At 40.7% G+C, this 26,457-nt stretch overlaps 1 protein-coding gene across 1 annotated transcript; it reads left to right on the top strand.

The window, feature by feature from the left end:
* Window positions 1-26,457, top strand: LOC148362189 (uncharacterized). The gene is made up of 8 exons (XM_088339601.1): window positions 1-518; window positions 765-896; window positions 7,047-7,690; window positions 18,103-18,240; window positions 19,296-19,438; window positions 21,088-21,255; window positions 22,697-22,808; window positions 24,352-26,457. Exons 1-8 carry the CDS (start codon window positions 35-37, stop codon window positions 25,516-25,518), a joined length of 2,988 nt encoding a protein of 995 aa, XP_088195727.1. The 5' UTR covers window positions 1-34; the 3' UTR covers window positions 25,519-26,457.

Raw genomic sequence — 26,457 nt, 5'->3', positions numbered from 1 at the left:
TTACGTCTGGCCGTAAAAAATAGAAACTTCCAAGATGGCCGAGGCCGTGGACTCCATGCATTTCCCAGCAAACAGCCAAACAAATTCCCCCCCAGCGCTGTTAGCTAAACGGCCACCGGAGAGCCAACCGCCGTCCTCTAACGACATTCTACCGCCGCCCACCAAAAAGGTCCGCCTGGAGGATAAGCGACCCAAGCACAGGAAAGTCAACGGAGAGGTGTGCGCAAGGGAAAAACACAACGGGAAAACGAGTTGTGGGAGCCCAGCGAAATTGAGTTTCGGGCCGGGCAAGACTAGCCACTCCGCCGCCCTGGTACCAGGAGCGACCCCCGTACGGAAAATCTTCAAAATCAGCAACTTCCTCGCCTCGCCGTCCAAAGAGAAACGGGCGAAGGAGAAGCGGCACAGGGAGAAAAGCGGCGAAGCGCAGCGCGTTTCGGCCGCGGCTGCGGAGAAAGTCAACCCCGCTCGCTGCCATACAAAGACGGAGAACGGCGACGAGAAGGCGTCGCAGAGAGGTAGGACGGCGCCTTTTTGCGCTCCCCGCTCTTTCCCTCTCACATTTTGAATCAACTCCATAGTAAGGATTCAAACATCTGTTGAAATGTTACATAACGGGGCTTGTGCCGCAGGCCACTGTGTGCTCGCATCAGGCCCTCCATGCAACGCATGTGGACGACTCTCTCATTCACACGTGGAAATATTTCTCCCTTTAGTACTTCAGCATGGATGTTTACTTATATTATGCTGCTCCTTTTGCACAGATCACGACGGCAAAGACAAGGAGCGGGATAGCAAGAAGGAAAAGAGCAGCAAAGAGTGGAAAACCCACAAACTGCCGTCAGAACGTGACATCTCAAAGGAAAACGGGGAAGTGGTGTTTCCTCTGCAGAGAGGTAAGCAAAACACCCTAGGCTCACATCAAAGCCTGACTTACATTTCAAGTCAAGTCATGTTTATCTGTATAGCCCTTAATCACAAATAGTCTCAAAGGGCTGCACAGGTTATTACACAGACTATTTTTCAGACTATTATGACACCATCCCCTAATCTGGAACCAACATGAGGGCAAGGAAAAACTCAAAAACCTTAACATGAGGAAAATGAAGAATCTTTGAGAAGGGACCGCACATGTGGCATCCCCCTTTCAGGATTACCAGACAGCGAAGGATCTTGCAATCACAAATAATACAGAGATATTGTCCACGGAAAGTATAGGTTATTCATATGCTATAGAGTAGAAGTGTCATGTTTATTTGTATAGCCCTTAATCACAAAGACTCTCAAAGCTAATCCCAAATAGGACTGCACGATTTTGGAGAGAAACATCAATTGCGATTTTTCAGACCTAAATTGCAATTTTGATGCGGTTTTCGTTATTAAAAGAAAAGTGCATTTTCTGTGCTAGTTTTTTTTCTGGGAGAACATAAACATAGGGACATGCAATCACATACCTGTCAACCTGTACGGTTTTGCCGTACAAAGTACGTTTTTTATGCATTTTAAGACGAGTATGACGTACAAGGAAATCTGTACAGAAAAACGCAAATTTGTCAATAGCATAAGTCTGCCGCCTGGGGATTTCCCATCATGCATCATTCAGAAAAAAAGATAATGTACGATTATTTTGTACGGGAAAATACGACAGTTTGTACTGGCATAGAGCCGTGGAGGTTGACAGGTATGCAAACATAACTGACGTACTTTGAGACAGAGAGTATGCAATTGTAACCAAACATCAATTATAAATGTACTGATAAAACAGAATTCCAGTTGTCGGGCTATTCCTCTCAGTGTAAGAAAACGATTAAGAGAGCGGCTGGCAAGCTACACGCTAACGTCGGGTCCCCGCGACTTCTGCAATGTTTTTGTGATGATTAAAATACAAGAGTCTCAAATGTTGCAGTTTTCCATGAGTCATAGCTCTAAGTTGTCTGCTTTATTGGTAATGGATCTGGTGTTTGACTAGCCACAATCGTCAGTGGTGGTTTAGAGTTGTTAGCCTAGCTGTTAGCTTTTCCTTCGAACGCCGCCTCATTCAATTACCTGACGCAATAAAAATCCAAGGAGCACCTGCTGGTGATCAGCTTTTCTTTGCGCTTTTCTGACTTTCCTCTGAGTCTGATTCAATTGATGAATTTATTTTCAATGTAAGGAGCAGCTAAAGTTACGAGTTGTGGCGTTTGTTTAGTTGGCCATTTGTGCAAGCGCTGCATGACTGGCAGCTTACACCAGCAAGTCTTGCAAACTTTGCCTCCCTTCTCTAGGTTTCTTCATTTTCCCCATGTTGAGGTTTTTGAGTTTTTCCTTGCCCCCATGTAGGTTTTAGACCAGGGGATGGTGTAATAATAGTCTGTGGTTTGCAATAACCTGTGCAGCCCTTTGAGACTCTTTGTGATTAAGGGCTATACAAATAAAAATGACTTGACTTGACTCTATTGGTTGGTGCTATTAAAAACCTGCTTCAGATTGGCTGGGGCTGTTAAACCACGAAATGTGACAATTCTTGTTGGCCAAACACTCCATCAATCAAAGAACATACAGGAACTATGACCCTTTGAAAAAAATGCAGTGATTTGCAGTAACACTAATGTACTACGTCACATCGCAATATCGATTCGATTTCAGTTAATCATGCGGCCATAATCCCAAATTCTTAAACATACAAAATGTGAGGAAATAGTACCTTTTTTGCATAACATCTAGATGTATTTCTTCTGTGTATTTCAATTATTTTCCAAGGTAATTAATTTTGAAGACAGCATGTGTCGTCTTTGTCATCTTGAGCTGTGACGTCTTCAGAAGAACACTAACACCATTTGCAAGCCAGTTGCCCGATTGTTTTACGTGTTAGCCGAAGAGGTTATGGGTGTTTTAAGCCAAGTTTTAATGGTTTTGTGGAGAATGCCTAAGCTTTGTCGAAGGTGTGGATGTAGCAATCGTACAACAAAGGGCGAGCAGCCAATATGAGGCTAACTGGCAAAAATAACACACAAGAACGGGGGGCTAACTAGGATCGATCAGCGAAAGGTGGCTGTAGTTTTGGCGGAAAGACACGAGGGTGGCTGACCAAAGAACCCACACTGAGCAGACAGGCTAACTGGGAACCAACAGCAAAAAGCTGCGAAGACTGACAGAAATAAACAAACCAAGGAACATGGCAAAACCGGCGCTTACGCGTGGCTAGCCGGTCAAACAACACACGGTGCCCAACACAACGAGCGCCAACCCGGCGAAAACAAAACAGAGAAGCCAAACGCTTAAGAGAAGCTAGCTGGAAAAAAATTATACAAACCGCGACTCGTGTGACGAAAAACATAAACAAAAAACCCACAATCACCTAGCTCTAAGCAGAAATGAACTGTAAGCAATCACTGTTCACTACAATCTCTTTCTGTTTCGGAGCATGCCTCAGATCTTGTCTTAATGAAGTATTTCTCAATTATTTTCTGTCATGCTCTTTTTTGGAATAAAAAATCCTCTCGCAGTGGGCATGAAAGGATTGCTCTCTTTTTTAATTGATCATGTAGTATTGGAGGGGACAAAACTATCAATATCAAGCGATCTTTGTTACACACCACCTCTATCTATCCCAAATCTACTCCTTTCGGCACATTTCCGCTAAAGAAAAACTCTAGCGCCTCATTAGTGTGATTAGATTGCAATGTCTTGAATTTACAACTTAATTTATTTGGCTTTGTGCTGTCCGCTGCCAACATTTTTAACATGGCAAGCATGCGGGTCTTTTCTCGTCTCCCTTCAGGGTCACAGTGAAATGCTACGGGGGGAGACTTTTGTTTGTCGCTTTACCTCGTCTCTTTTCGCCTGTCTACGAATCCGTGTTAAATATTTTTTTCATGGGTTCACTTGAGGGCCTGGTAAACTTCGTCTCCACACTTCATACTCAATGCTTATACTCTGTGTGTAATGCACTGCGTGGAGGCTAAATGTAAACAAAACACTTTTCCACTGAGAACGCCATTGCCCCTATATTAGTTGATGTGTAATTGCACTTTATTCTGTGAAAGATGCCCCAAAATGTTCACTGTAGTCAAACACGCCTGCGTTCCCCTTAACGAAGCCTCACGCCTCCCGGAGGGGGCCCGTCCCACTATTTGTGAACCACTGTCGCAATTTTGAAAGTGTTGTGTTTAATGGCGTCACAGCTCTACAGCAAACAAGCCCTATGGGGCATTTTTTAGACTAAATTTAGAGTCCTCCGACACTTGAAATATTTTGCATTATATTTGCTTAATTGTCTGGAGGAACATCTACAAAATTGTTGGCCAGTGAACCCCCTTTTATCACATTGCAGCCGCGCCAGTGAGGGGTCAAAATCTTTGATATGATGAGTACAGACGACGATGATGATGATCTGCATTTATATAGCGCTTTTCAAGTCAATGACTTCCCAAAGCGCTTTACAATGTGCTTCACATTTCCCAATAGCAGCCGTGCAGCCATGTAAGGCATGCACCTGCTTATTGGGGGTATTAGGGGTTCAGTGTCTTACCCAAGGACACTTCGACATGTATCACGGAGGAGCCGGGATTCGAACTGCGATCTCTTGATCGCAAGACGAGCGCTCTACCTCCTGAGCTTCTGCCGACCTAATTTTTTATTTAGTTTTACCTTCCTATGCAAAACACGTCAATTACTGTTAACATGATTTAAATGTATATGCAAGTGATGAGCAGTTTAAGATATTGCACATATTCAGGTTCTCTAAGGCCCACGGAAAATCAAATGTACTCTTATTTAGGTTTCTAATAAACTGATTTAAAGACTTGGTGACCTATGTTTATAACTAGTCACTTAAATTAATTCTTATAATTGGTCCAGAAATCCAATTTCTGATGTAAACTGATTATTGTCTGCATGTAATTTTAATTATCAGTGTGTTCCCATTACCCTCAGTTTTGCGCCAAAATCAATTTGCGCAAAAGAAAACAAGTTGTAGAAATGTGGGGATTTAAAAGAAATCTCACAAAATCCAGTCAAAGTCACAACGAGCATTTAGAATCCACAGGTTAATAACGCTTAAAATTTGCCAATATGTAACAAAAAATAAATACATATGCATATCTAACTTGTAGTTCTTGTATTGTTTTTCCAATTATGACCATGGCCGCACGGTCCTGACCAATGTACGGACTATGGACTTTGCATTGGCAGGATCAAATGGTACCTTCTTCTTCTGTTAAGAACTGCAAAAGCAGCGGCAGTAGACAGAAACAAATCTAGCGGGAAAACATTGCGAAAGATTTGCACCAAAAAAGTCCCGCACCAGTCAGTTGTTGTACTTGGTCGCCATTTTCTTTTACCTTTTTTTTCCTGTTTGCCGCCTTCTACGTTTTTCATGTTGGTTCTTAACCAGCTGTTAATCTACCTTCCTTTTCCTTGTGAGGAAAGACGAAAATTATAAGAAGTAGATTATTTTCTGTCAAATTTAAAACGTTTTAGAGTCAACGCGATGCTGCGTATGTCTCCCTGCTCCACCACAGCTAATATGTTGTTACCAGACTTCCAGGCTTGCAGCTGTTTTGTACAAGGAGGCATTAGTTGTGTTTTTGCAAAACAGAACTGATATTTGCATATTTTTTTATTTTAAAACAAGGAAACAATTTTGACCTATTTCACTGATCGTTTTTCCACACCTTCTAGTCCTACCACATTAAGTCGCAGACAACACCCCCACTATGGAAGATAACCAGTTATATTTTAATTCTGTTTTTATTATGTTTAAGAAGAGTACACCTCTTTATTTTGTTGAAGCAAAAAAAATTGTATTTTGTGTATTATAATGTCCCCTTGTGAAAATAATAACAATTGTGTGAGTTATTGCCAGGCTGCATATCACATTTACCAATGAAGATGCCTTAAACTGAGTCATCCTCAAGTTTACTAATGCTCAATTGCAAGGCTAGGCCGTACTTTTTAATGGTTATTCACGCTCAAGTCACAGATACTACAATAGATCTCTATCACAGTAATGCTTATTGGACCTAAATAGTACTTGTACCTCACATGCATAGTGTTTGATGAAAATAAAAATTAATTAAGTCGTTATGATGATGGTAGAATGGTCCAACGAGGGTTTCTATCACGTAATCTACATCTGGGCCACCCAAATAAGGCGGTCAGACTTTAGTTTACCTCATGATTATTGTGTTGATGTTTGATATACGGTGATCAAAGCTCCTCAAGCCCTAGCATAAATTATGGAATTACCAGTCTTGGACAAGTACTCACTCCCACATTTTATTCTGTAGAACTAACTCGGATTAAAAATCATGAAAAAATGTTTTTCAAAAGTGCAACTCCTTGGCATTCAGAAACACTAAAATAAATGAATAAAAAACTTTGTTGTGGTTAGTAACTGCTACTTTTATAGCCCAAGCACAGGGAAACTATAGGGAATCACCACACTCTGAGGAAAAAAATATGGAATCAGTGTATTTTGATTAGAAAATAAGGACACACTCAAGTCAATTTCCTTTCCTTAATTGGGGACCTGGATTAGATTAAGTCTGCTTGTAAATCAGCAGTTAAAAACAGTGCAGTCATTAAACCTCGGAGGGCAATGGATATTTATAAAAATGAACATTGGTATGATAGTTCATGTATTTTAGCCTATTACTCAATTTAATGTTTTTTAACTGCATTTTTTTTTACCACTAGAGGCACCTTTCATGATAGTGGCATGCCTTAACCTAAAAAAAGTAGCGCCCTCTCGTGGGAAAGGGTTGCTGTTTTATCATTCAAGAGTCACATGTGGGTAATTGGCATCCCGTGCTGCGTTTTATTAGCTAGTGCAAATTTGCCTCTGATTGGCCGGTGCCGTTAACACCCGAATTTTGACAACTCTGGTTTGCCAAATAACCAAGGGGGAAAACACAAACACAGAACTATAAATCCTTGAAAAAAAGAGAGGATGTTGCGATGAAATAATCGCACTACGGGACATCCAATATAAAGTAGATTTCGGTTAATAGTGCAGCCCTAATCTGCAGTCCTAATTTGTGTTTTTCTGTTGTTCATCTCAGAGCCCAAAGTAAAGTCTGAAGCCAGTTCTCAAGAAGAACTTATGCTCAAAAAGCTCAAAAAGAAGAAGAAAAAGAAGCACAAAGATGGCGAGAGAGCCAAAGACAGGCACGGCCGCCCCAAAATGTACCACCGCTCGTGCCAGACAGTTAATTCCGGAGTTTCTCTCGGTTTGGCCGAGTTCCTCAACCGAGTTAACGGCAACAGCGTCGGTGGGCTGCTTCAGAGCACTCACCATCAGGACCCTTCTTCCATATCCGCCTTGGTGAGAGACAGACTGGGATACAGCTCACCGCTCCAATGTACGCCCATGCCGAGTCTGCCCGGTTTGGAGTTCGGCCACTTGATCCACGTGGAGGTGCAAGCCAATGGGGGTGCCTCGGTGGCGCACGCCTACAGCGAGCAGCTCTCGGCCCTTTCGCCAGCGGAGATGCAGCGCTTCGCCCAAGAATTTGTCACCTTGTCTTTCAGTGAAGATGAAGCTCAGGCTGCATCTTTTGTCATGGGCATCATTCACGGAGCGGCCTCCTACCTCCCGGACTTCCTGGATTACTTCTCGTACAAGTTCCCTAACGCCCCGGTGAAGATGGAGGTGCTTGGGAAGAAGGACATCGAGACCACCACCATGAACAACTTCTACACTCAGGTAAAATTTCCCGAATATCAAATTGATAGTTCCTATCACATCAACTGCATCCAGGCAACATTAGCAGTGGTGAACATTTTGGATGGGTGTGAGCCTAAGTTTACCTTGTTATTTTTTTAGATTGACCTCAGAAATACAATGTAATGAGAACCTTTACAACATGAGAATTTCAATACACAAGTTTTATTTTTTTTTCACTCTATAAATCAAGCTCACTTTAAGAGGGAAAATCCAGTTCACGACTATTTCAATCGTAGACTAGTCCCTGTTTGCTAAAACGATTAATGGAATCATCAGATAATTGTTACTCTTTTTCTTAATTAAATCAACTTCATGCTAAATTTATGTGGAAAATGATCATAAACACAAGAAAATGGAAACAATACAATTTCATATTTTAGTGAACTTACTGTGGACAAAACCGTCACAAAATGTACAAAAATTAAATGAAAAATACACTTTGTAAAACCAAGTAAGCGCAGTGCTCAGTCAGTATAGACGTAAATCCATACATAAACCCCTGTCCATTTTTTTAGGGACAGGCATATAAATAATAAGTTAAGATCAAATAAACATTGTTTATCCCTTAAAACCAAGAACCGTTTCATTAGATTCAGATTCAGATATACTTTATTGTCATTTTACTACACGTGTATACAGAACGAAATGTCGATACATCTGACCCGTACAGTTTCCTTGAATGTACAGATATAAATAAAATGTCGTATTGAGTTGGAGTATTGAAGTACTAATAATATACTAAATAATTATGGCTATGTATAGTATTATACAATGGTGCAAAGAGTGCAAGAGTAGCAGCTAACCAGATGTGCAAAATGTGCAGTCAGGTAAACAAGTCACTGTACAGTAACAATAACACTGTAGTATGATAGTGCAGAGGAGAACAGATGTGCAAAGGAGTGGCTAGGTATATAGCAGCATTAGAACAGCAAGTAAAACAAATATGACGTGAATTTTGTGAGGTACATTCAGTGGTGAACTGCCAAGTCTAACAAAAGGACTGAATGATTCTCAACAGTTTGAAATCTAACCGTTTTGACAACTAAAGTTAGTCGTTTTTAATGCTGTCGTTTGTTCTTTGGACTGCATGCATTTAATTTGTCAGACAACGTCAGTCATAACGCTTTAGCTCTCTTTTGTAGCATAATATATATGGATAAAATGTACAATTCGTGTCATCAAATGCGTATTCTCTTGAACCTTACATAAATATGTTTTCCTCAATTGTTCAATCTGCTCTTTAAATGCTCTTGCATCACAGAGCTACCGCCCTAATACTCAAGATAAATATTAAAAACCTTGCTCGTCATCTATTTATTCCCCTTATGAAGGATAAAATGCTCCCGAACCCTCGGAGTTTTGGTACGCGTAGATAATGTTGGCGCTGCCATTTATGTTACAGCTCCAGACGCTATTGCGCGTGTGCGACTCAGCAGAGGTTATGTTCATGTAGCGCTGCTTCACTCTGTTTGAAACACGTATCAGACTACAATAGTCAACAATGGTTTCATCGTCTACTTTCTATAATTGATTTTTGTCGACCGTGTCAATAATCATTACAGCCATAGTTCTCAAGCAGTCCCTGGGCTACCGCACAGACCGCTCGTGAGCTCAATCCAGTTTGTTCATGTGCCTTTTGCTATCAGGCACCTGATTCTGCGCCCTTTGTTATACCTGCTGTATTCCACAAAAATGTTTTTTTTTTATCGCTTTTCATTTTATAGCATCTCCCTTTTGTGACCTTAATCATGAGTTCCAGAAAAGGAAACAGTAAGGTGTCTCAGAAAAAAGAATGATAAATATTTAAACAAAGCGGGAAACAATCGAAAAGCACGAGTGTGGTGTTCGTCTGATTGACCAAGCTAATACAATCGGTAAACTGCGAGTGCCTATCACAAAGCTGCAAAAGTATTTAAGCAACACTTGGCTGCAATAATTTCCGAGGGAGGTTTCCAAAAAACAACAGCAAAGAGGACGACAAACAAGAGAACTTGGCGTCTACAAAAGTTGCCATCTTGTGTTTAGTAAATAAAATTTAAAAATTGTGCTGTGAAAAACTGTGATCGCGTGCATTTAAAGTTATCGATCGATTAACTGCACCGCTTATCCTCAGTAGGGTCGTGGGGGTGCAGGAGCCCATCCCAGCTATCTTCTGGAGGTGGGCAGGGGACATCTTGAACTGGTTGCCAGCTAGTAGCAGGGCACACATGGAGACTGACAACTCGCTCGCTCATTCACACCTATGGACAATTTGGACTAGCCAAGTAACCTCACATTCATGTTTTTTGAAATGTGGGACAAAACCGGAGTGCCTGTAGGAAACTCACGCCAGTACAGTAAAAACATGCTAACTCTGCACAGGAAGGGTGGGAGTGGGATTTGATCCTATGACCTCAGAACTGTGCCGCAAACACACTTACCACTCAGCCTCCGTGCTGGCCATTTACGGTGATAGTAACTTTAAGTGTAAGGTAATCACATATCAAAAGTTGTGCTACCTTCCCCACTCCACCTCCTGCCGCACCTTCACACCTTCGTGTGGGCAACTTCCTCATAAAACAAACTCATTCTAGTTTATTATTATCATCTTATTTATCTTATCACTTATTACTTTATTTTTTGGATTTAATGACTATTTGTTTCAAGTGAGATAATTACGGTTCACTTGGATCCTTTTGGGAGGTGGGAATCCGGCTAATTATTATTATTATTATTATTTTAATTCATATTTGGATTTTTGCTCGTTTCACAATTCGAGGTGCAAGCACGATCCTGAAATAAATTAAGCTCGTATGTAAAGGTACCATTGTTTAGTGAACAAAGTTCCAGGCTGCATTATGACAACAAAAGTTCTCTGATTGATAAACAACACCCATAGGAGCTAGAGACAAACTAGTGCAAGAGGGGTCAGTGTTCAATTAAGGCTTTCTGGGACTGGTTTTGGCATCACTGACCCAAAGGTTTAAACGCACCCGGGCCATACCCAAAGGTCACACTGTAAGTCAGGGCCTTACTTTGCACTCTACTCGCCGAGTAATTGTACTTACAAAGAAGGTTACGTCACAAAGAAACGATACCTTACACCTTGGTTGTCCAAACTCTTCAGGTAGTGGGCCAGATTCCGCAAGCTGAAAATGTGTGAGGGCTGATTATTTAGCCTGGCAATTTTTGAACAGTCTAATGAATTCACCCCTTGTGAAAGGTTTGCAGTGCTTGGCGATCAGCGTCGCGACCTCGTAGTTTACCTTTGTAGCGTTCTCCTTTGACTTGAAGGGTCTTGTGAAAAAGCGCTGCTATGTAGTTAAGACAGCAACCAGTTGTTACACCTTTTCACAGCATGTTTTGTCTGGCAGTGCCTTTTGATAAAATATTCTTTGAAAACCGCCACACTATTTTGGCAAATTAGGCGCACGCAGTTGTTCTGAAATTTGGTGATAAAATATTCCTATTTCCACTTTTCCCAGAAGCGGCCGCCATCACAGTCAAGTCACATTTATTTATATAGCCCTTAATCACAAAAATGTCTCAAAGGACTGCACAGAATTACAATTACACAATTACCTGATCTTAAACCAGCATGCGGGCAAGGAACAACTCAAAAACCTCAGTGTGAGGAGAAAAGAGAAACCTTGAGAAAGGACCTCACATGTGGTAATCCCCCTTCGAGGATTGACCAGGGTGAATTACAATTAGCATTACTGTACACATAATAGTAAACATTAGGTAAGATGTTGAAAATGTCCGGAAAGTGCATGACATCAACGACGCCATCAACAGTGAACTTTCTTCTTTTTTTTTTTTTATTTACAGCTGCCACGTTGGAAATGGGGTGTACTCAAATTTTTACAGAAAGTAAAGGCAAGGTGGCCAAAGGGCTCCTGCCACCTGGTGAATGAGTGATTTATGTATTTAAAACATTTTTGGAGGGGTACAAATTTATTTTATACTGTCGGGTGGCCACATTTTTTAAACTTCATGACAGAGGCTGCGGGCCATTAAAAATGTGATCACAGGCTGTAACTGGCCCCTGTGCCGGACTTTGGACATGACTTCCTTTCCCCTTCCACATTTATTTGAACATCCAATTAGTGTAGACCCGTGAGAACATCAAACCGCGTTTGGTGGACACATCCAATACGACTGTTTACATTCGGGGATGCACGTGAAAATGGTCAGTTGTCTATCAAATAACCTCACGAGCAAACACAGGATGATTAACCAAAATGTCTTTTAAACACATGTTTTACATGTGTAAATTTTGGCCTCAACTGTGGGCAGGGAATTGCCCAAAAGTGTCTTTTGTGTGCAAAGATAGAAAGCTGGAAATAGTCAAGAAAAGCTGTGAGGGGAAAACTGCCTGACTGCCTAAATCGGCATTCCATCTCCAGGCTGTCGTACTTTGCGGTATGTTAGGTGCGCTTACGTTGCAGGTCAAGATGCAGAGATGGGATGTTTTGGGGGGTAAACTGAGTCATATTTCCGGTAATTAACTTTTGCCTGCTTTTAGCCATTTGAAAATGTCAATTCCTCTCTAAAACATTGTCAGGTTAAAAAATGTTTTTCACTAATCATCTGCCTGTAAATTCCTGCTCACAATTGCACTCCAAGCAGCTTCCCTGCCCAACTACCATTGAATATTTATTATATGATATAGCCAATACATATTCCTACTTGGTACAGTTCCAATTTATACTGTTGTCAAATATATGCCTATCAATACCTTCCACACTCTTAAAGTAGTTACTACTCAATAATCAAATACCATACGTCACTACAGATGATGAAAATTATTGTTGCGCAAATATTGTACTAATACATCTAATTGTGTCAGCCCAGCTCTCAACCAAACTTTTGAGTTCTCTTTTCGGTACATACATACATTTTAATGAGGTAACTATTAGGTGGGGAACGGGATCTATCTCTTGCACACTTTTCCCTTGTACACAGGATTTTCATTTTACCCTTGTCATTTGTGCCCAGTACAAATACAGCGTAAATTAAAATTGAAAAATGATCTACTACATATTTTAAGGGGAAATCTTAGGTAACTGTTATTCTTAAATTAGGTTGCAAATTTATGTTGGTGCGATGAGTAATTTAGCCTGTCTGAATGTTTTTGGCTGGACTTTCTTCGAAATTGGAACACAATTCTGGACCGCAAGTATAAAGTTTTGCCTAGCCCATGTCAAATTCACTTACATGACAAGTTGGAGGGTAAGCTGTCCAAAATATGAATACAAATGTCTGGCAACTTTACATTATGCAGTGTTCATTTGACCTGTGAAAAGTGATGGGTCCCGGGGACTCGCATGCTCAAAAATCTATGGGTCCCAACAGAGATCTATGGGTTCCCAAAATTTTGTGTTATCGAGGTTGAAATCTTAAATCGGCGACAAATATATAATCTATATATTCATTCAGTTTTAATCATCAAATTATGAATTCATTTTCTGCATCAAATTATTGTTGGTAATATACAGATTAAAGGGATAACCACAAACCTGTCCATTTATACTCCTTTTATACTTCCGTCTTTATACAACATAATTATAATATAATAATAATATCAATCATCAAAGCAAGTGAGCCGTTTGAGAGCCGGCTCTTTTTAATGAGATGAGCCAAAAAAAGCCGGTTCTCTAAAAAAATACGGACTTCCTTTCACTACACAACGAGATCTCGTTGGACGAGATCGGCGTGCAGACGAAAACACAAACCGCGAGACCAAAACAACAATGACGGATCTGCCTGACGAAAAGTTTGGAGTGCAGTAAATCTTTGTTAAAAAAGTAATCGGGTAATAATGACAATTTTGTGGCAAAAAGGTTGCATCTCGGGGATGCACGTTGATCTGAGACTAGATAGATAGATAGATAGATAGATACTTTGTTCATCCCCGAAGGGAAATTCACATTTCCAGCAGCATCCCTGAGCTGAGAACAATCGAGAACAATCGAAAATAACACTATGCAAGAATGATGCGTCTAGGACGCAGGGACGCGGGCAAACGAGAACACTGATTATGTTTTGGACCACTACCGATTGATCCAAATTAAGGCCATACATTATTTAATATGCAAATGTTACTTGACCTCTCTCCACTGTAATGCGGTTCCATCAAAGAGACAGATGTCACAGGCGAACTTTATCATATAAGCACTGTTGTGGCAATTTGTGACTGCATTTTAACAGTTTAACAATAAGCACAACACAACCATCTTTCCATCAGAGTCTATCAGTTATTTTTTGATGTTACTTGTTTTCCACCGATTTAAACATAGTCCTTCACGAATACAAGTGTCTCTTTGAACTACAGTATATGTGAAAACTGTGAAGAAACAAGAATGTGAATTGCACGTCAGCGCTTTCTAGTTGTATTACGAATCGTCTAATTATATCCAGGGCCGACCGCTGCAGTGTGGTGCTCAATACGACTGCACTTAAATTATATTCCGTTTTAGCAGCAGCCATAAAATGATCCTCCCGTGCAGTGGCACATTGAGACCAATCCATTTAGGTCACACTAACCTAAAATTATTCCATCCAGGGGGGCGCCTTTCAGTAAAGAACATTTGCCAAGGTCTACCACTTAGAGCTTTGTAATCAGATTACTTAATTAGCCCCATACACTAATATGATGGCGCACATAGGTTCTCTTATAACATTTCTCTCCTGACATTTGATTATTAACCTACTTTCTTACTCAAGAGCTACTTTGGAAATCCTGTATGCCACAATGAGATCAATATTTGGCAAAGACCTGTGGGTGAGGGAATAAAAAAATATTTGGCTGCTGTCCTCATGAGCTGTGATAAAAGCTAATACAAGACCTGCATATAATGCTTGTATGTTCCTACTTGAAAGCTCATCATTATTTTTATTTTTTTTCCTTCAAGCGAAGCAAAGATTTGTAATCGTTACTGGAAATGCTTTTGAGTAGTTGGTCATTGATTTTTATTAGTATGCAATACATCTTATACTTTATACTAAATTGGTTAAAACTTTTACAGCATTGTTCTATCTTGTGATGGGATTGACGGGTAGTTTGTTGAGTGTGTGGTCATTCAAAAAAGAGAACATATGACAATTTTTTGTTAGTCTGTCATTGTCTAACTAGCATTTTTATTACAAGTTTGTTTTCGTCTATCCGTTTCCTCTGCCTAGAAAGGGACATCATCTTCATTAATTTGTCCAGTTTGCCCAAATTATACTAAGGAAAATTATATAAAGATTCTGATATAGATGAAAACATATTTACCTATCCCTGCGACCCTACTGAGACAAAGCGGTGCAGATAATGGATGGATGGAGATCAAACATCTAGTTGGATCCGCCCATCTCTGTCTGTCCCTCGCCCCCTCATACACTCCCCTCCGGAGGAAAACAAAGCCTATACAACAAGGACAATACAACCATCTTCTTTGATCCTTTATCTCTTTGTTTTCCTTATATCCTCATTGTAAAATGTGGAACTGGAGTGCCACGTCCAATTTCGTTGTCACAATATATCCCATGTTGTAACAATGACAATAAAGGTATATTCTATTCTATTCTATATTTACCTATGTACAGTATAGTTTGAAATCAAAATTGCATTTGCCTTCCCAACAGATTTTTAGGCTTTACACTACTCTTATAACTCTCATGAAGAGCTTCGTAGAAGTAGTAACCACACACATTTTAAGTAGGCGAACTGAAACGTCAAAATCCTCCTAAGCAAAACACTGGTCTCTGCAACTTAGTTGATGACAATGTCATTGTCTATAGACATGAGAATTTCCTTTGAAGTGTACTTCAGCTTGAGGACAGTGAGCTTCTTAGCCGAATTTTCACACATTTTAAAGCCGAGAAGCTTCGCTCACGTTCAACCTGAGTACAGGAAATGCTCAACAGGAACTTGTATGCCAGCCCAATGAGATGGTAGGCATCTGTGAGGAGGTTATATTGTAAGAGGACCTCTAATTTAATTTTTTCATATTTTTCTTTTTTCTCTTTTTTTCCCCCCTGCCTTTTCCTTCCTTTTTCTCATTTTCCATGTATTATTTTGATTCTTGTAGCCTTTTACCTCTTTTTGTATTCATTTATTTTCTTTTTCTTTCTTGCCTTTATTAGTTTTTTCTTCTGTTGTTTTTTTTTTCCATTTTTATCTTTTTATTACTATTTGTCCCCCAAAATATTTTTTGTGCATAATATGATCATTTTTAGTATATGGATAAAAGCAACAAAAACAATCTGAAGGGGCTCTTTTTAGTGAGCTAAGCTGAAAGAGCTGCTTCTCAAAAAAGAGACGTAATCCCGGTCACTACGAGCTCATTTGAGTGTGAGGAGCTACCCGGTAAAGGCAGCTAAATTCACTGCTAAATTCAGCAAACATGTAGCACAACACACAACCTGGGACAAACCGACGACAGGGAAAAAGTGCACGATGATTAAAATGAATGATAAGGGCTTTTTCGGCTCCACCAAGCACCTTTTTACCCTCCATCGTATCTGACTCATATCTTTTGTTCTGTCCTATGTTGATTTCACTGCTACAGTAAAGAAGAATGGTGGTGGACCAAACCAACTTAGAATTTGGAACTGTTTTTATAATACTGCCTTAATTTAAAAAAAAATTGGACATTTTATTATTACAAAATAATTTGGCATGAAACAGTCAAACACTTCAAAGTTAACAATTTTCATTTGAACAAAAAGTGCTGCAGAAATACAGAGAAAAAATATGAACATAAATTAATAAAATATATCAGTAAAAAGAAAAATAATAATGAATAATATCTTTCCTCATTCGGCAATTATTGAGCATATTATCTATCATTTGCTCATTCAAAATGTTTATCAGATTTAAATATTTAACAAATGAGTTAACAAAATTTTGAAAAGTCTCTTTACATTTTTTTAATACTTTGTGGTTGATAATGATTTTACTACACATAAAATGTAATTTATTTCCATTCGTTTTGTTTTGTATGATAAGTCTAAATGTAATATGATCTTTGGATAAGGTAGTAGGAAAAGAGTATCTTTCTTACACATTACAAGACACATTTAAAAGTATTTTTGTGTGTTGTTAGGTTTTTAGACACTTGGACTTTTTACTCTTTTATAACAGAGAATATTATGCACTTTTTTTCCATTAGTCCAAAACTTTAATATTTGAATATAGGAAGTCATGAAAAATGTCCTTTTTAAATATCCGATTCATTTATTAATCAATAGAGTAATGAACCGATTTAACGTTTATTGAAAAATTGTTAGTTGCAGCCCTACACAAGACTGTAAGGCGCATGAAATTGAAACTACAGTAGTAGTGCGATGTTTAATCAGTCATTAAATATCACTGTTCAAAATTGCCAAATATTGTTTGCAGCAGAAATCGAGCACTTAAACACTGGACCATTAGTGGTACAGATGACATACAAAAAGTCATTAGAGCTTATCTAAATATCGCACTATTTTTACTCAAGTTGGCAGAATAAACAGTCCCTCCACTTATCCACCAGCATGTCAATAACCTCTCAGTTTAATATGTATATGTACGTAAAAGAGCTTGTAGTATTTTGCTGAATGTCTGTCCGTTTTCAGTTTCTTTGTTTCGCAACGTTATTGACACACAGGTTAAGAAGTGGAGAGACTGTTTAAGTTATCAGAATGCTCTATGCAAATCAGTGTTGCTGGCACAATGAGTAAAATGGTGATAACGAGGAAATCTTCCTTTTCGTATGACATCTGTACTACTGCAGGTCTAGGGGTAAAATTTCAATGCCCTCACCGACACAACGCGGGTTTAATCCGTTGCATACAATGTATTGAAATTTGGGCCAACGATGATCAGCGACTGTTTGATTATTGCTGAAATACAGAAGTATACTTAAAAACTTGTGTAGTAAGGCACATTGGTACATACTGTATGCAAATCCAATCTCATCGACCGTAATCTGCGGTATACACGGTGCACCGGGTTATAAGGCAGACTTTCACATTTCTGGCTAATTTGGGGTTTTTAGGTGTGCTTTACATCCTGGAAAATACAGTATATATTTTTTCATGCTTAGCCATAAATGTCCGGCAACAAATCTATATATACAGATATACTGTATTTAAGGCAGGATTAGTCGCTCAAACATATATAATTTTGATGCAGTGCAAAGAAAAAAACAAGCTTCTTTCAATGAGTAGTACCCCAACATTTCTGAATGACGATCACAGGACATTCATTGTTGCCTAATTCCTCATTGAGTTTCAGTTTTGCATCGTTTGCAGGCTAAACAAACCGACAGACCGCCCACCTCTGGTCATTCCGACATTAGTTTTGTTGGACGGAGTGATTAGAACATTATTGTTTACCATCTGATGTATAATGATGGAAGTATTGTGATGTGTCACCACAGGTGAAACGGACATATTCCCAGGGAACATACCGGGCGGGGGCCATGCGGCAAGTCAGTCTCGTGGGCGCCGTTGACGAGGAAGTCGGCGATTACTTCCCTGAATTCATCCGCATGTTGGAGGACTCCCCCTTTCTTGAGGTATCCATTCTTATTTTTTTATTTTGGAGTGAAAGGTGTTTCTGGTGGGTTATATTTCTGTGGGAAAATAACTTGAGAGAGGTTTGGAAATAATAAGCACTTGTTCCTTCAATCTAAGAGTTTTTTGTTTTTGGGGAAATAGTTCAATCCCTCATTTTTTGCAGGGCTTGGGTACCAAAAAGATCCTGCGATAGTCAGAACCCGCCAAGTACAAACATTCATGTATCTAAAAATACTCTAGTATACTGTACAGTACCAAAGAACAGGCCTTTTTTTAAAGAAATACACAAACTGTACTTGATAAACTTTTTTTTTTCCAAATAACTTCTGTACTGTCAATTCTAATTTGCCTTTTGAAAAAGTCCAACGATAGTCAAAACCCAAAAAGTAAAATGTTTATTTATAAAATACCTAATCGTGCAGTACATTGAAACCAAAGAGCCAACCCAATTTACAGGCTTGCACATTATTATTTTTTTTTTTTGATACAAATATTTTCTGTACTGTCAAATTATAAATACGCTAGTGTTGGTGCATGTATTGCACTAAGGAGCGGAAATTATCTCTGCATACTACGTTTTTACTTCACACGATACTTTGTCGCCACCATGAGGATGTTATAGAAAACTGCATTTACTTTTCCTTTAGCAGGTCGAGAAGTCCCAGGCTGTTGGCGGTGGAAAGCATCTTCCTCTGCTTTTTGTTGCTTTCGTCGGTCCTGGCATTTTGTTGACATGATGGCTTTTAAGAGAAGTTGAAAAAGATTTGCCCGTAGGTTATGTAGGTTCGTCAACCTCGTTCCTGAAACACGGGCAGATACAGGCAGAAAATGGGCAGGGCGACTGTTTAGCCAATCAGAATGCAGAACACAATGCACGATAAAAATCCGCAATGTAGCAAAACCGCAATAAGTAAACCACGATACAGCTAGGAATTATTTTATACATTGTTAGATTTGATGCAGTTCCCAAGTTTTGTTATGTCCACGAATTTAGTAAAGTGGCAAGCAAAGGTTAACTGCCATCTATTTTGTGTGTGTGTGTTTTTTCCCTTAGCGGACTTTGCCCTGGGGAACCTTCTCCAGTTTGCGACTGCAGAGCCCAACGGAGAGCGACGATGGCCCCATCATGTGGGTCCGTCCTGGGGAACAGATGATCCCCATGGCCGACATGCCCAAATCCCCCTTCAAGAGGAAAAGGTGTGTTGACTTGTATGGTTTCAAAGGGGTGCAGAAATTCCCACTTGAACTAAGAGTGCCCAGCAAAAAGTATCGGCCCCCAAGAACCGTATGTCATATTGACACATTTCAGGTTTCAAATTTAAAGCTAAAAAACTGAAAATGGTTTCTAGGAATCATCATCATGTGAGAGGCAATCATGAAGTGTAACCAAATTATTTCAACATTTAATATTATATTTACAATTGAAAACATAAAAAGTAGGTGTTGCAAAATATAGCCCCTGTGTTCTCTCAGCTCAGCCAACTGACTCCAGAAGTGATGACTTCTGAATGATCCAATGTTGACCTAAATGACTGAGTGCATTAAGTTTAAAAGGACGTGCCCTGCGATGGGCAGAGGTGTAAAAAGAAAAACACTTGAGAACAGACAGCATTAAGAACAAAGAACACACCAGGCAGGTCAGGGATAAAGTTGTGGAAAAGTTCAAAGCAGAAATGGGACACAAGAAGATTTACAGATCTTGCAGAGCACTGTGCGGGCAATAGTACTAGCAAGCCAATAGCCATATTGTTTTACGAAGTTACGAATATTTTGAGCAAAATATTGCTACTTTTTGTGGAGAATGTGTAGATGTTGTGTATTGGATGCAGTAACGGTACAGCAAAGGGTGAGCAGTCAAAAGGGGGTTACTGGCAAAAAACACAGAGAAGCGCCAACTGGAAACTATTTGGGACGGTCAACGAAAGGCGGCTACAGCTTCGGCGGAAAACCACACGGCTAGCCGCAACACGCAGTGAACTGCCAGGCTAACAGGGAACTGAAAACCAAAAGCGGCGACAGCTTTGGCGATGAACGCGAATCCGGCATAGAACAAACAAACGGTTACGGCAAAATTATTGGGTAGTGCGGCAAAAACAGGTTAGCCGGCAAAACAACACACGGTGAGCAGCCAAATAGAGCAAACTGGCCCCAAACAAAACCTGAAAGCCCTCAACAGCCCAATGCTAACGGAGAGCTAGCTGAAAAAAATTAAACCAGTTGGAACACGCAAACCAAAAGCCACAATCATCTACCTCCATGCAGAAATGAGGGGTATGTAATTGTTGTTCAATACAATCACTTAATGGGAGTCCGTTACCATTGGGCAAGACACTGAATCCCTAATGCCCCCAATAAGCTGGTCGGCGCCTTGCATGGCCGCTATTGGTGAGTGAGTGTGTGTGTGAATGGGTAAGTGTGAAGTTCATTGTAAAGTGCCTTGGAAGGTCTTCATTGACTTGAAAAGCGCGAAATAAATGCAGACCATTTAGCATTTGCAAAATGGTGTTTTGCTTCAAAGAAATCACCACTCAATTGCAAGCAAGCCAGGTGGTTCAACTTTGAGACTGATTTTTTTTCCCAAATCCCCTGGAGTGTGAAATATTTTGAAACAGATGTTTGTGAGGAGGAACACCACACATTCTGTGCCTAATTGAAAAACGAAACATCTATTTGGGAATACCTTTAAGAATTCTAGTGAGTAGAACGCCACGAGCATTTGACATCCATTTGATTGTATCTAAATTTGGAAGAAGAAGAAGAATTGTTAGCAACTGTTAGATTGAAATCCGTTAAACCCTGCCGTTGTTCTGTCATGTTCACACAAACATCGTTTGATTGCGTTGCAGGTCCACCAACGAGATCAAGAACCTCCAATATCTCCCCAGAGCCAGCGAGCCCCGCGAGATGCTGTTCGAGGACCGTACGCGAGCTCATGCCGATCACATAGGGCAGGGATTCGAACGGCAGACCACGGCGGCCGTGGGCGTTCTCAAGGCCGTACGCTGCGGAGAAGAGTGCGTACACACGTTTGGCATGCTTGCAAGGCTGGGCTTCACAACTCTTTGCTGTGTTTGTACGGGTGCTTGAAATCCTTGAAGATGCAAGAATATAAATGCTATGTTTTCAAGCATTGAAAAGCGCTTGAATTTGGGGTTAAGTTCTTGTCAATGCTTGAAACTGTTGCCAAGTATGCTTAGAACTTATGCCGGATCTGCTCTCCAGTGGCTTTGCTTTGCCGTTGCATTTCTTCTTTCTCCGTGATTAACTGCAGCTGGCATTAGTTTGCATGGCATTGTCCGATGAAGAGTCATCGCCCCCTACAGGATTTGTCCAGTAGGACAGGTGCATGCTTCATCTAAGTAGGGCACTATGAAGTTACTATTATTGGAAGGATCATGTATCAATTATGGACCTTTTTATGGGCCCTGTAACTAATTAAGGTACCATTTCCCAGGGGTAAATTTGAATGGGAAAAATTTCCTGTAACTGAAATTTCAGGCTACGTATTACTGTAATTTTTACTCAACACCCATATAGGGAGAGATTTATCTCAAAAGCAAATATTGTCACGATTTACCCCAAATCCTAAATTTCATGCTCGTTAAAGATTGTTTTTTTTTCCCAGGATAGAGTAGCCTGAAAATGGTAAAAGTAAAAGGCAGTTTCATATACAGTCCAAAAGGCAACCCAAACTCCAGCAAAGATGGAATAAAGAATGAGTACTTGAGAAATGAGTTGACTGAGGCTGCGATCATGATTTTAAGCCAGGAGATGGCGGCAGAGTAACAAAATTTCAAGTTGTGTACACTACCTTTACCCAGCTTCCAATAATTAACCTGTTAATCACAACAGAGTTATAACATAAGTCATTATAGAAATGCATATCAAAATGTATAGCCTTTGCGCTAATTAGTAACAAAAAGTAATTTTCAGCTTGGAAAAGAAGGAAGAGTCCTGACCCAACCACTCCTTTCTCTGTATATATGTGTGTATATATATATATATATATATATATATATATATAACGTATGCAGGGTTGGGTAGGGTTACTTTAACTGGATTACTTTCAATTACATTCGGATTACTCCAATACCAATTATGCTAATAAAAGACAAAAGAAACTAAATATGGATACAAATATGACTCACAACACGTGGTAAGCTTTCTCTCTTGGCTTTGATCTCCAGCAAAACTAACATAAAACGCGACGGAAACAAAATGAAAATAAATCCAAACAGCTTGCCAACATCATTTTTGCCGTTCCATGTATTCCGTTACTCCCCAAGCCTGCACAAAATTCAGTCATTTTATTCATATTTATCAATATAAAACAGCACATCCCTAACCCTAATAAGTGCCTTGTGGCAGCTGTTGGAGGAAATTATTTTTTTCAGTGCGGTGCTGCAGCAGAATCGCACCTGGTATGCTTAGATGCTGAGCGTGCTTTTGTTTCAGGAGCGATGGGCCTGCGCGGATCACCAAAGACGTGGTGTGCTTCCATGCCGCCGACTTTCCAGAAGTTGTGATGAGGCTGCAGCTCGACCTCCACGAACCGCCGCTGTCTCAGGTGCGTCCTCTAACAACCCACAAATTGGGTTCTGCTCCCATCCTAAATACAGTAGTTTTCTTTTCTCCGGGCTCCCAAAGTGAGATCCATCTCATCCGTGTTTAGAGTCACAGAAGTCGTCCTCTTGAAATTTTAATACAGCCATGGCTTAAGCTATTCTGGTTGTACCTGACGCTGCCTGAAGTTTTCGGTCCTATATTTTCCATACATAAGGCGCACCGGATTATAAGGCGCTACAATGGGAACGTCGACAAAACAGTCAGATAGTTCAGTCGAACTTATTACCCCCTTAACATTCCCAAAGCTTGCTAAGAAGCAAATACGTGTCTCAGACATGTACAGAAACAATGTCTGTACGATGTCACCAATCACTCAAATGCATCGTTCCAAATATCATTCGGAAGGTTAAAGTCTTGGGATTCAAGAAATGCCAAACATAGATAGATAGATAGATACTTTGTTCATCCCCGAAGGGAAATTCACATTTCCAGCAGCATCCCTGAGCTGAGAACAATCGAGAACAATCGAAAATAACACGGGAGCTGCTGGAGTGGCTGCCATTCGTGACGGCGCCGGAAGAACATTTCTTAGTTTCCATTTTATTTTTTGCTGGCAACTGTGTGGACAGCAAAGTAAGAATTTTATTGTGCAGGGAAAGGGGGTTCTTTACTGCGCATATGACAATAAACACTTTGAATTGAATTTAGTTTAAAAATAGACACATCACAGAAACAGCAAGATCGTTCTAAAACAAGATACCGGGAAAATATAAAGCCGCATAGCTCACCTAAGTTCTCTTGCAGCCTTCACGTTCATTAATGATACGTAACCATGGTCTTCTTACAACCGTGAGTGTAGTAAATCCAGGAGAGTAAAATATTTACAAATACAGAATAGTAAAAAATGTTTTCTCTATGCCGTAGTGCAACCGAACATGTGATTCACATCTTTTTCGGCCAATTGCAGGCTTTGTTTCGCCCCTTTAGCCTATGCGAGCCTGTAAATGATAAAAAGGATCCGCCCCCTTTACCTCCGAATAACTTTAGCCAATAGTGACTGATTCAAATGATGATTGACACATTGGTTAGGAAATGAAATGCTATAAATCCCAGCATACACCGCGGACTACTTTGCCTTCGGGGGAAAATCTAGTTGGCGGCTGCTTGTCTTAGTTGCAAGACTTTGCGCCTTAATATTGATCCATATATAAGGCGCACTGTATTATAAGGCGCATGGTCAGCTTTTGAAAAAAATCAAGGCTTTTAGGTGTGCCTTATAGTGCATAAAATACAGTAATTGTAATCCTGTGCAGACTTGACTGTACTGGCAATATTCTGTGTCCAATCGGAATTTTGCCTGCCTGTAAACGTACCCTGTGTCGGCCGGCCTCAATAGAAAAAATCCCCACCAATCACAAATAGAATGTTTGCACAGTTTATTAACACTAAGACAGACGAGACGTTTTGAATAGTCATCAAAAGCAAGTTTGCCCCTATCCTATTTGTTGCTTATCTTAAAATGTGTTGCCGCGATGCGCCCGCAGTGTGTCCAGTGGATCGACGACGCCAAGCTGAACCAACTGCGGCGGGAGGGCATCCGCTACGCCCGCATCCAGCTCTACCACGACGACATCTACTTCATCCCGAGGGGAGTCATCCACCAGTTCAAGACCGTATCGGCCGTCTGCAGCCTGGCCTGGCACGTCCGACTCCAGCAGTATCACCAACACAACGGCGACGAGGAGGCGGACAAGTGTAACCCTGACAGCGGCACACTGCCGATCAAGGAGGAAGAATTGGAGGAGGTGACGGAAGTAAAGAAGGAGTTACTTCCACCACTGCTATGTAAGGGGGGATTGATCCTTGAGCAGCAGGTGGACGAGGTGAAAAAGGAGGAGGAACAATGTCGAGGTGAAGTTTACGGAGAAAATGAGACTTCCTTAGTGGCGCCACCAAACGCAAGGGAAATAGGACAGGAGAGGAGTAATGAGGACAAGGAGAAGATCAAAGAGGAGAAGGAAAGGAGTAAAGACGAGGAAAGGACTAAAGAAAAGAATAGGGAGGAGGAGAAAGAAAGGAGTAAAGATGGGAGGGAACGGAGTAAAGAGGAGAGGGAAAGATTTAAAGAAGAGAAAAAAAGGATTAAAGAAGAGAGAAAGGATAAAAGCAAAGATGGGGATAGGAAGCCTAAAGTGAAGGACAAGGAGAGGGAAAAGGTGAAGACCGATTTAATGATGGCGGCAAGGAAGAGGGACAAGGAATCTGGAGTTAAAGGCGGCGGCATCTCGATTTTGCCTCTCAACTCCCGGCCCGAAGAGCAGCGAGACGGCTTCAAACACAAGTCGTCGCAAGGTAAAAAGGAGAAGAGCGGCCACCACTCGGAAGCTCCCGCACCCAAACCCGACCCCAAAGCCTCAGCCAACAAAACTCCGCTCAGGCGGGACGGCAAGAAGGAGGAACCCAAGAAGCCCCCCAGGACGCTCATCACTTTCGACATTTTCAAGCCCATGGAGGCCCACCAGACGCTCGCCCTCTCTTTTAAAACCCACCATCATCACCAACACGGCAACACCAAGCCCGCAGAAAACCGGACACTGGTCCCCTTCAAAGGGACTAAAGTGAAAAGCGGGCCGCAGCTTCCGGACCCTCCAACGCAACAGCACTCGACGCTTAAGCAGACCCTCAAAACTCACAAAGACTTCCTTGTATGAATGTCGGAAATTTTATCAGCGTTCTGCACACATGACGCGACTCCGGTTTTTGGCTACAGTGCACGAGGAACCTGCGCCATGTCAAAATTGGAGCCCATTCACATTTGTAAGGACTTGATAACTAAGCAGTCCATCTTCTGATGTCACTTCGGGCTCTCGCAAGTCACACAAACTGGCGGCGTTACAGAAAGTCGAAAAGCAGACATCATTGGATACGGTCCCGAATGTTGCCGTGGAGCCGCAGTAGGAAAACGTCCCGACATTTCCAACCCAAAACAGGTTTACGTGTATTCGTGTCCCCAAACATCTCCCCCTGCCAAATATTTGCCGAGCTTTTTTGTAGCGGAGGAAGACGAATGTTCGACGAGTCGCTCGCCTCACCATTGATTTGGCTTTCCGAGAATGTACGGCGACATCTGGCGGTGCCTGCTCACCACACGGCATTTTTAGTCGAAACTAGCGCCTATTGGAGGTACGCAACACTCACATACAGTAACAAAAATGGCGACATAATAATGAGCTCCTACTGAATGATTTGCCTTTTTTAAGAATTTGGAATTTGAAGCACTCCACAAATGATGAGAACAAGCGGAGTTTCTTTGTTTTTCGCAGACGCAACTTCCAAGCCAAAACCGGGCTGTAAATTATTATGTATTTACCAAAAAAACTGTACAGCATAAATAGATGTTATTAGCACCCAAGCGAGGAAATGTATACAGAAATTGCATATATTTTTTTGTAAGACGAGTTTTATTTTCCATAGAACTTATTTATATCATTTAACTGTCTTGTTTTTATTTGAGGTCGACGTACATGGACAACGTTGTTGTTTTTTTTAAAGAAATGTAAATCCATTTTATTTCCTAAGATAAAAAAACTTAGTAGTGTGGTTTATACTCTGATCAGAACCTCAATAAATGGTTCAAAACTTTTACCGAT

The sequence above is a fragment of the Urocampus carinirostris genome, chromosome 7 (assembly GCF_059441175.1).
Source record: "Urocampus carinirostris isolate Australia breed hairy pipefish chromosome 7, RoL_Ucar_1.0, whole genome shotgun sequence".
Taxonomy (NCBI): Eukaryota; Metazoa; Chordata; class Actinopteri; order Syngnathiformes; family Syngnathidae; genus Urocampus; species Urocampus carinirostris.
This window is presented reverse-complemented; position numbering and strand designations above follow the sequence as displayed.

What these genes read in the sequence shown, in the direction of transcription:
- LOC148362189 (XM_088339601.1), top strand. Translation starts at nt 35, where the DNA reads ATGGCCGAGGCCGTGGACTCCATGCATTTCCCAGCAAACAGCCAAACA. An exon ending in CGAGAAGGCGTCGCAGAGAG is followed by an intron (nt 519 to 764) that starts GTAGGACGGCGC and finishes CCTTTTGCACAG; the next exon opens with ATCACGACGGCAAAGACAAG. An exon ending in TCCCCCTTCAAGAGGAAAAG is followed by an intron (nt 19,439 to 21,087) that starts GTGTGTTGACTT and finishes ATTGCGTTGCAG; the next exon opens with GTCCACCAACGAGATCAAGA.